The sequence below is a fragment of the Pseudophryne corroboree genome, chromosome 10, assembly GCF_028390025.1.
Source record: "Pseudophryne corroboree isolate aPseCor3 chromosome 10, aPseCor3.hap2, whole genome shotgun sequence".
Taxonomy (NCBI): domain Eukaryota; kingdom Metazoa; phylum Chordata; class Amphibia; order Anura; family Myobatrachidae; genus Pseudophryne; species Pseudophryne corroboree.
In genome coordinates this window covers 383,001,608-383,011,674 of record NC_086453.1, presented here as the reverse complement: position 1 = coordinate 383,011,674, position 10,067 = coordinate 383,001,608, and the positions used below count along the sequence as shown (strand labels likewise).

The 10,067-nt window shown below is 49.6% G+C and overlaps 1 protein-coding gene across 1 annotated transcript in view; it reads right to left on the bottom strand.

Moving 5' to 3' along the window:
• Positions 1-1,444: 1,444 nt before the first annotated feature.
• The window catches only part of PEX14 (peroxisomal biogenesis factor 14), a 322,018-nt gene continuing 313,395 nt past the window's right edge, over positions 1,445-10,067 (bottom strand). Inside the window, exons 7-9 of the mRNA XM_063943860.1 lie at positions 8,220-8,317; positions 6,706-6,797; positions 1,445-4,915 (exon numbers count right to left, since the gene is read on the bottom strand). Coding sequence (XP_063799930.1) covers positions 4,483-4,915; positions 6,706-6,797; positions 8,220-8,317 — 623 coding nt within the window. The 3' untranslated portion in view covers positions 1,445-4,482. The remainder of the gene's footprint in view (positions 4,916-6,705; positions 6,798-8,219; positions 8,318-10,067) is intronic.

The window sequence follows — 10,067 nt, the reverse complement described above, 5'->3', positions numbered from 1 at the left end:
CGTCACTGTAGTCTTCTTTCTTCTTCTACTCACCTGTCTTCTGACTTCTGGCTCTGTAAGGGGGGGGTGAACGCAGACTGCGGGAGTGAGCATCTGAGCGTACCCAGCGATCAAACCCTCAGGAGCTAATGGTGTCCTGTAGCCAGAAGCAGAGCCATTGGACTCACTGGAAGTTGGTCATACTTCTCTCCCCTTAGTCCCACGAAGCAGGGAGACTGTTGCCAGCAGTTATCCCTGAAATAAAAAACCTAACAAAAAAGTATTTTCAGAGAAACTTAGTAGAGCTCCCTGTAGTGCGTCCAGTCTCACTGGGCACAATTCTAAAACTGGAGTCTGGAGGAGGGGCATAGAGGGAAGAGCCAGTGCACACCCCTTTTCAGTCTTAAAGTGCCCATGTCTCCTGCGGATCCCGTCTATACCCCATGGTTCTTTTGGTGTCCCCAGCATCCTCTAAGAAGTAGGAGAAATATCTGTTCTATAGTATAAACAGATGCACAGTGAAAAAGAGGCTGAATTGACAATATACATAGGGGACAAAGAGGACAAAGCAGCAAGACGGGGAAGAAGGATTAGGTGGCCAGGCAGGGGAAGGTCAGAAAGGTGAGAAAAGGAGGACACAGCAGTCAGAGGACGAAGGAGAAAGGAGGCCATAGTGGGCAGGCGGGGGAAGGAGGATGCAGAGGCCAGACAGGGAAAAGAGGTCACAGGAGTCCAGCAGGGGAAAGGAGGCCACAGGGGCCAGATGGTGAAAGGAGGCCACAGGCGCTAGACGGTGAAAGGAGGCCACAGGGGCCAGATGGTGAAAAGAGGCCACAGGGGCCAGAATGTGAAAGGAGGCCACAGGGGCCAGACGATGGAAGGAGGGGACAGGAGACAGGCAGGGAAAAGAAGCCACAGGTGCCAGGCAGGAAAGGAAGCCACAGGGTTCAGGTGGAGGAAGGAGGCCGCAGGGGCCAGTGGGGAAAGGATGCCAAGGGCTAGGCATGTGAAAGAGGCCACAGGGGCCAGGCATGTGAAGGGGGCCACAGGAGCCAGGCATGTGAAGGAAGCCACAGGGGCCAGGCAGGAAAAAGAGGCCACAGCGGCCGGAGGGGAAAGGAGGCCACAGGTGGCAGGCAGGGAAAAGAAGCCACAGCAGCCAGGCGGAGGATGGTGACTACACCGGCTAGGCAGGACGACAACAAAAGGAGGGTAGAGATTATGAGATGACGGATTGGTGAAATGCAGGCAGTAAAATGGGGAAATGATGAGGGGATGGATCCAGTGACTGGATGGGAAGGATGTAATATTGATAAGCCATGTAACATACCTTTTTGTGCACACCATTCTCTTTTCAGCTTGTGCTACGCTGCCGCTGGAGGAACCTGAGGGTGTATTTGGAGCTTCTCAGAGAACACAACACTGGGGAGAATATTACAGTACATGAACCACTCCGGAGCTCAGGTTAAATAGTGTAACTCATCTTTATTACAATTATGTACAATTATAGTTGGAAATCTATACATTAGCACACTAACGAGCAGAGCTGGCTGATGAAAAGGGCGTGCTGCGCTCATGCAATGAATGTGGATCTTCCTCTTCTCGCCCCAGTCAGCTCGGCTGTCATACACATGGTCTACTATCCAGATCGTATTTATCAAAGCACATCAGCCTCACCTAAAACATGGATGTTATCTTTATGTACTTGTCCCGATTCTAACATTGCTTAATTGTTCCATGGGGTAGAGCGACAACAGATACTGAGGGTGACTGTAGCTTGTGTACCAACACCCGATATAACCAGCCACAGCCAGCATTACGCCCTATCACTGAGCAGGCGGAGACTTTGGGCCAATATGAGTGATTAGCACTAAGGGATAGAAGAATTATTCGCAGAATGGAAGCTTACACACAGTCCTTCATTTATTAACACAGAGAAAGAGATGAATTAAGAACAGGATGAAATGCGGTGGCGGGAGCATGATGACATAATGAAGAAAGAAGATAAAACGAGAAGAAATTTGTATATGGTAAGACAATGAAATGAGGACAGCAGAGAAGAATCAGGGAGGAGGGTGAAGTTACTAGGTAAGGATAGGAATAAATGAAGAAAAAGAGGGATACAAGAAGCAGAGTGTGAACGGAGGGTAGTGGGGAGGTGAACATAGAAGGTTAACGAGGGGGGGGGGGGGCAAAGAGAAAAGGGAGACAGAGTGCCATATGACGAGGGCAGCGGAGGAGGAAATGGGGAGGGCAGCGGAGGAGGAAATGAGGAGGGCAGCGGAGGAGGAAATGGGGAGGGTAGCGGAGGAGGAAATGGGGAGGGCAGCGGAGGAGGAAATGAGGAGGGCAGCGGAGGAGGAAATGAGGAGGGCAGCGGAGGAGGAAATGAGGAGGGCAGCGGAGGAGGAAATGGGGAGGGCAGCGGAGGAGGAAATGGGGAGGGCAGCGGAGGAGGAAAAGAGGAGGGCAGCGGAGGAGGAAATGGGGAGGGCAGCGGAGGAGGAAATGAGGAGAGCAGCGGAGGGCAGCGGAGGAGGAAATGGGAAGGGCAGCGGAGGAGGAAATGAGGAGGGCAGCGGAGGAGGAAAAGAGGAGGGCAGCGGAGGAGGAAAAGAGGAGGGCAGCGGAGGAGGAAATGGGGAGGGCAGCGGAGGAGGAAATGGGGAGGGCAGCGGAGGAGGAAAAGAGGAGGGCAGTGGAGGAGGAAATGAGGAGGGCAGCGGAGGAGGAAATGAGGAGGGCAGCGGAGGAGGAAATGAGGAGGGCAGCGGAGGAGGAAATGAGGAGGGCAGCGGAGGAGGAAATGGGGAGGGCAGCGGAGGAGGAAATGGGGAGGGCAGCGGAGGAGGAAAAGAGGAGGGCAGCGGAGGAGGAAATGGGGAGGGCAGCGGAGGAGGAAAAGAGGAGGGCAGCGGAGGAGGAAATGGGGAGGGCAGCGGATGAGGAAATGAGGAGTGCAGCGGATGAGGAAATGAGGAGTGCAGCGGAGGAGGAAATGAGGAGGGCAGCGGAGGAGGAAATGAGGAGGGCAGCGGAGGAGGAAATGGGGAGGGCAGCGGAGGAGGAAATGGGGAGGGCAGCGGAGGAGGAAAAGAGGAGGGCAGCGGAGGAGGAAATGAGGAGGGCAGCGGAGGAGGAAATGAGGAGGGCAGCGGAGGAGGAAATGGAGAGGGCAGCGGAGGAGGAAATGGAGAGGGCAGCAGAGGAGGAAAAGAGGAGGGCAGCAGAGGAGGAAAAGAGGAGGGCAGCGGAGGAGGAAATAAGGAGGGCAGCGGAGGAGGAAATGAGGAGGGCAGCGGAGGAGGAAATGGGGAGGGCAGCGGAGGAGGAAATGGGGAGGGCAGCAGAGGAGGAAAAGAGGAGGGCAGCGGAGGAGGAAATAAGGAGGGCAGCGGAGGAGGAAATAAGATGGGCAGCGGAGGAGGAAATAAGGAGGGCAGCGGAGGAGGAAATGGGGAGGGCAGCGGAGGAGGAAATGGGGAGGGCAGCGGAGGAGGAAATGGGGAGGGCAGCGGAGGAGGAAATAAGGAGGGCAGCGGAGGAGGAAATGGGGAGGGCAGCGGAGGAGGAAATGGGGAGGGCAGCGGAGGAGGAAATGAGGAGGGCAGCGGAGGAGGAAATGGGGAGGGCAGCTTAGGAGGAAATGGGGAGGGCAGCTTAGGAGGAAATGGGGAGGGCAGCTTAGGAGGAAATGGGGAGGGCAGCGTAGGAGGAAATAAGGAGGGCAGTGGAGGAGAAAATGGGAACGCAGCGGAGGGCAATGACGAAATGGGAGAAGGGAGAGGAATGTGAAATCATTAGAAGTGAATAAGTGTTTTCTATGGCAGCTCTGCTGTTAAAGGGACACGTTACTACATAGGACCAGGCAGTGAAGAGATGGGGGCGTCGCATTAATTGGGAGAACTGATTTACAAATGACGCAGGGCAATAACGTATGACTGAGCATGTGAGACGCGGAAGATAAAGTGATTGAGGATTGCAGCGATGGTTACAGCGAGAAGATATAAAACTCATACAATGATACCGTATAATAAGTGTGTTACTTTGTATGATTTTATTTACCAATCAGACTGGAAACCTCAGACACATGCGGCATCACACGCGCCAGGCACCGCTGTCACATGCACGTCTGTAGTGCGCTGAATAGTGATTGCATGTTGTGTGAAGATCAAGAAGTGATTTAACATGAACTTAATTATTGGAACACTCATTTCTTTCATCTCTATTATTATTGGAAAAGAGGATGTATTTCTGGTGATGGATCCTGCCGGCCAGCCGCTGACACAGAAGTACAGGAGAACAGACGCAACAAGAAGAAAGCTGGATGGACGCACATTGCAGCGCACGCCACATCCGGCTCTTCCTGCAGCTGCGTATAGAAATGTACCACAGATATCACACAGACCCCTGGTGACTGGAGTCTGGGGATGACCCTCCTGAAAGACGTCAGAGTAAGGTGTAGGGGCAGCTCAAAGGACTATTTGGATCAATCTTTTACCATTAGTCCATCCCGTTGCTGGCGCCCTCTGGCCGGCGCAACTTTTCTACCTGCTCATTTATCTGTCCATCTCCACCTCTACGATCCTCCGTCTGGACTCCAATGCAATCTTCTTCATCGGCTTGCCCGACGTCCTCCTCTTCATCTTCTTCTTCGCCCTCCTCCTCTCCCTGAACTTCCATGCGCACCTGGCTCTGCACATCGATCTCGGCATCCTCCTCCCGTGCGCTAGGCATGTGGTGGGAGCTGACCTTTGACCCCTCGGGGCTGTGATTCTCCTTAACAGGGGAAGAGGAGCTGGACTCGTTGCTGACGGGCGATATATCGCTGCTGCTGTTGTGGTTCAGCACCGCCTGGCTGGACAACGAGGGAGGCTTCACCGGGATTTGCCAGGCAGGAATCTTAGGGGCGGAAGGGGATGGCGGGAACTGCCTCCTAGTAATGGAAAGACCAGAAGTTACAACAGATCACCTCTACCATATCTGGGCTGTGTACATATCCCGACACTTACAAAAGGTGCCGGTATGTCTATTAGGTCCTGGAAAGACTATAGGATTCACATACAGATGGATCCATGTTTACCTTGACCTTTAATAGGATTAACAGAGACTGGGCAGTCGGACTTAATACCCTGCTGTATTGTTCTCTGTATTGTATTGCAGCTGAGAACAATAGATGAAGGGTTTATGTAAATAAACCATGTTGTGCCTAGGCGCAGCAAACTAGCCAAGATAACTGTGGACCCATCTGTACAGGGTGTTGGTGTTTTGATGAAAAGTGAGATATTAGGAGAATTCTGGCACAGGCATTATCCCAATACATAGGGTCTGGTCATCATTTGTCTAAATTACTTTAATTCCTATTTATTTCGTTTTTTCATTATTTATTTATTTGGGGGGGGGGGGGGGGGGGGCAGAGGTGATGCTCCAGTGACTACTATCTGTAACTTGGTGAGGGTTTGCAGTCTCTAGTTTAGAATGAAACAGTGCCAGGGATGAGCCTAAAGATGATTAATGTAGGAGGTAATTACAGCATTTCTATGAATTATAACCTAGATCGGTCCATGACGTTAAATAGGTTGGTGCAATTAAAAGGGCTAAAATAATGAGACGTTCCTCCTAGACGGCAGCGCTCTGAGATCTATGGAAGATGACACTTACGCACAGGGATGAGGAGCGACGGATGCAGTCATGAAATAATAGGTTCCTGAGTTACCCTCGTGGGTGGATTTAGGGCAAGAGAAAGAGAACATTAATACCTGTGATACGAGCCTTATTCCAGTAGATGCTATCTATTACTGCTGGTCTGCCTCTTGTAAAGAGCACAGTGACCTGGGGACCAATGATCCCTAACCCGCCGTACCTACAGTGTGCAGCAGGGAGCCACAATATAAATAGGACTCAATGATCCCCAGGTGAGCGCGCAGTCTACAGGCAAGAGACGACACCGCTTCTACAGTGCATGATCACCGCTAATGCGAAGAAGCCTATGTGTGATGTCATGTAGGTCCTCCCTAACATAGCACGCTGCTGGGTCACTACACAGGAAAGGCAGGGGGATTTGCAGAGAGCTCCTTACAAGGCACTGAGGGTCGTTCCGAGTTGATCGCTCGTTAGCTGTTTTTAGCAGCCATTCAAATGCTATGCCGCCTCCCACTGGGAGTGTATTTTAGCTTAGCAGAAGTGCGAACGAAAGGATCGCAGAGCGGCGGCAAACTTTTTCTGTGCAGTTTTAGAGTAGCTCAAAACCTACTCAGCACTTGCGATCACTTCAGACTGTTCAGTTCCTGTTTTGACGTCACGAACACGTCCTGCGTTCGCCCAGCCACGGCTGCGTTTTTGCAAGCACGCCTGCGTTTTTCCGAACACTCCCTGAAAACGGTCACTTGACACCCAGAAACGCCCACTTCATGTCAATCACTCTGCGGCCAGCAGTGCGACTGAAAAGCTTCGCTAGACCGTGTGATACTACATAGTTCGTTGCATTAGTACGATGCGCGTGTGCATTGCGCCGCATACGCATGCGCAGAAGTGCCGTTTTTTTCCCTCATCGCTGCAGAGCGAACGAAAGCAGCTAGCTATCAACTCGGAATGACCACCCTTGTACAGTCTCGTCATAATAACCAGCACCTCCTCCCAGCATGTGCTGCCCTCTTGAAAAAAATTAGATAGTGTGTAGAATTACGCAATAAAAAGTGGGTCTGCGGCAAGTTTAATCGCTTGTACCTGTTCAGAAGCAGCCCCTTCAGGGAGTAAATTTCAGACTTCAGCTCCTGGATGTTCTGTGAGTCCAGAATCGTGTTGGAGGAATTGGAGGCCTAGAAACGCAGAGACAGGTTACATGGCAACAAACGTAACACCAACCCCCATCCTAGCAATACAATTTCCCGACGTATGACCCCCACCCTCTCCCGCTGGGATCACAGACACCACCATACAGTGGTTATGGGACCTCTGTGCAGACCGTCTGACAGCCGGGCGCCCCTCCGTGCAGGAGGCTAGGGCTGTAGTAACTATTACCAGGCACAGACTAATAACGCATGTAACCTCATCACTATAATAATACCAGCCGGAGGATACAATTAGCCAAGTCATTATTTTGCTGTTATGGTTATAAAAAATATCAGCTGAAATATTTTTTAAAATAATTATATATAGTAACAAAAATGTATCTGGTGCTATTCCCCACTGAAACATTTCTACAGTGGTGCCTCGTGCCTCAAGGATTTCATGGGAATCTAGTGAATTAAACACAGCAAGCAATGTCCAATAGTAAGTATACGTATGATGAGGCACCGAGACTCCTGCCCCATCACCTCATTGGCTTCCATGGTACATATACTGCAGCCTATGTGGTACCTGATCACAGACTGAACATCTCAAAACGTAATGGACCAATACAATGATTTGAGCAGCTTGCCATGTTTGTGTATCACTGTACTGAGAGGTATGCATGGGATCAGTAGCTGGAGGGCATGCTGGTCCTTGTAGTACCATTTGGAGGATATTGGGGTACCTCCAGGTGAGTTAGCTCTCAATATATAAATGTATGTGATATTATCATGTAGCAATTCACGTATGTATGACCCAAAGTGGGTGCTATTATCATGTAGTGTTGGGACCACCATTTATCAGAGACGACGTGACGTGGCTGCTGGCCTAATCGTATCTCTGCAAATATATGTAACTGAGATCTCTGTATTACTACTATCATATAGGATGTAAATCCCATTTACTGGTCCATCATAGTGTGCTGGGGGAATCCTGCGATTTTCTTGTCTAAATTAGCCCCTCTATTACAAGCACCAGTAATGTACTAATAAACTAATTTGAGTAACTTGTCATTTTTGCGTATCACTAGACTGAAACGTCTGCAAGCACCAATTGCCCCAACAGTCGTTCCAGCAATATTCATGGTTTATTTAGCAGAGGCTGAAGTATCAGCCTGTACTTAGAGTGTGTGGACATCTGAGGTCTTTACACTGTTGAAATTAGATGCAGGAGAACCGGAGCCTGGTCTACGTACCCCTTATTGCAGAAATAGGTATGTAGTGTCATGCAAAATATAACAAACTATAAGGTCCAAGAACATGTGCATGTAGATAGAAATAACTTGTGCAGAAGAGCTTACAATCCATGTTAGATGCATGTGACGGTGATAAATAGGCGTGAACACAGCAGTGCCTCTGGATGTGGCCGATGCTGTGCGTGTCTGGCAAATGGGAGCATTTGGGTCTCACCTTGCTAGCGGTTACCTCCTGGGTCAGTTCCTGGATCTTCTGTTGATGCTGTAGGAGCAGTTCCTGCACAGCAGCGAGCGTTGTCTGGAGCTGGGTCACTGCAAGGGGGAACAACACAGAGGAGTGCACAATGCAACTTCTGCATTCAATGGAGTCTGGGGTTCATCAGCTACAACTAAAGCGAGACATAACATAATATATATCCCATAATCAGTGTCCAACAAATAAAATGTCACAGCTTGAATGTCCTGTCTCTCAGTATTGAATTAAAATCACTGTGTAAAATCCTTTTAACACACAACGCCTCATGAATCTAAGCCAGTACAATGGACATGTTACCTCTAATGTATAAGTGTAATTGAACTGATGTAGGACAAAAAGCTCAAGTGAGAAAGCATAGCATGGCAGTTATGCCTCTTTAGTTAGAGCAAAAATAATCGTTATGGTAGACTTACCGTTGATAACGCTATAGTCCACAGGATAACATTGGGATATGAGGTAGCAAGAGCGGATTGGCACCAAACTATCAAAGCTTTCGGCCTCCCAGCATGCAATGGGCTTGTCCCTATATCCCCGCCTCCTGGCTCAGGCAAATCAGTTGTTTTTCCAAAGCTCAAGGCAGGAGCATCATGTAGAGCCCTAATCAGGTGAGAAGAACACACATGCACACCCTTCCGAACAAGAAGGAAGAGGTTAGTGAGTGAAAGGATCCTCAAATCAGGTGCGTCAGGGTGGAATCCCTGTAGATCCTGTGGACTTAGGAGAAATAGAGTTATCAACGGTAAGTCTACCATAACGATTATTTCTCCGGCAGGGTCCACAGGTTATCCACAGGATAACATTGGGATGTCCCAAAGCAATTTAGTGGTGGGGACGCTCCTGATTGGACAGGAGAATCCTTCGCCCAAATTCAGCGTCCTGAGCGGTAAAGGTATCAATGGCATAATGTCTAATGAATGTGTTAATGGAAGACCATGTGGCTGCCTTACATATCTGTTCTGCTGAAGCACCACGTTGTGCTGCCCATGATGGACCTACCTTATGTGTAGAGTGAGCAGAGACATTATCCGGAACAAGGAGATCAGCTCGAGAATATGCTTCTGAAATCGTCATCCGAAGCCATCTTGCCAGTGTCTGCTTATCAGCAGGCCATCCTCTCTTGTGAAATCCGTAGAGAATGAAGAGTGGGTCTGTTTTTCTGATGGCACTGATACGATCCACGTAGGCACGGACTACGTCCAACGATGCATCTCCCACAGAAAGGTCCGGCCCTTGGAAGGCCGGGACTACAATTTCTTCATTAAGGTGGAATTTAGGCACCACCTTAGGAGGATACCCAGATTTTGTTCTGAGAACCGCTCTATCTGGATAAAAAAACAGAAAAGGAGGACGACATAAAAATGCCCCTAAATCTGAAACTCTTCTAGCTGAAGCAATGGCCAGTAGAAAATAGGATTTTAATTACCTACCGGTAAATCCTTTTCTCGTAGTCCGTAGAGGATGCTGGGGTCCACATTAGTACCATGGGGTATAGACGGGTGCACTAGGAGCCACTGGCAATTTAAGAGTTTGAGAGTGTGGGATGGCTCCTCCCTCTATGCCCCTCCTACCAGACTCAGTCTAGAAACTGTGCCTGAGGAGACGGACAACTTCGAGAGAAGAATTTTACAGAGACAGTGGCGAGATTCATACCAACTCACACACACGGCACATCAAGCTAACCAGCTTGAAACATCAGCAACGGCTGAACAAGATTACTTAACCAAGTAACAAAACAGTACTCAACCAAGAACTAAGTAGTATTGAACTAAGTAACCACTGCAGGATCACAAAGCGCTGGGCGGGTGC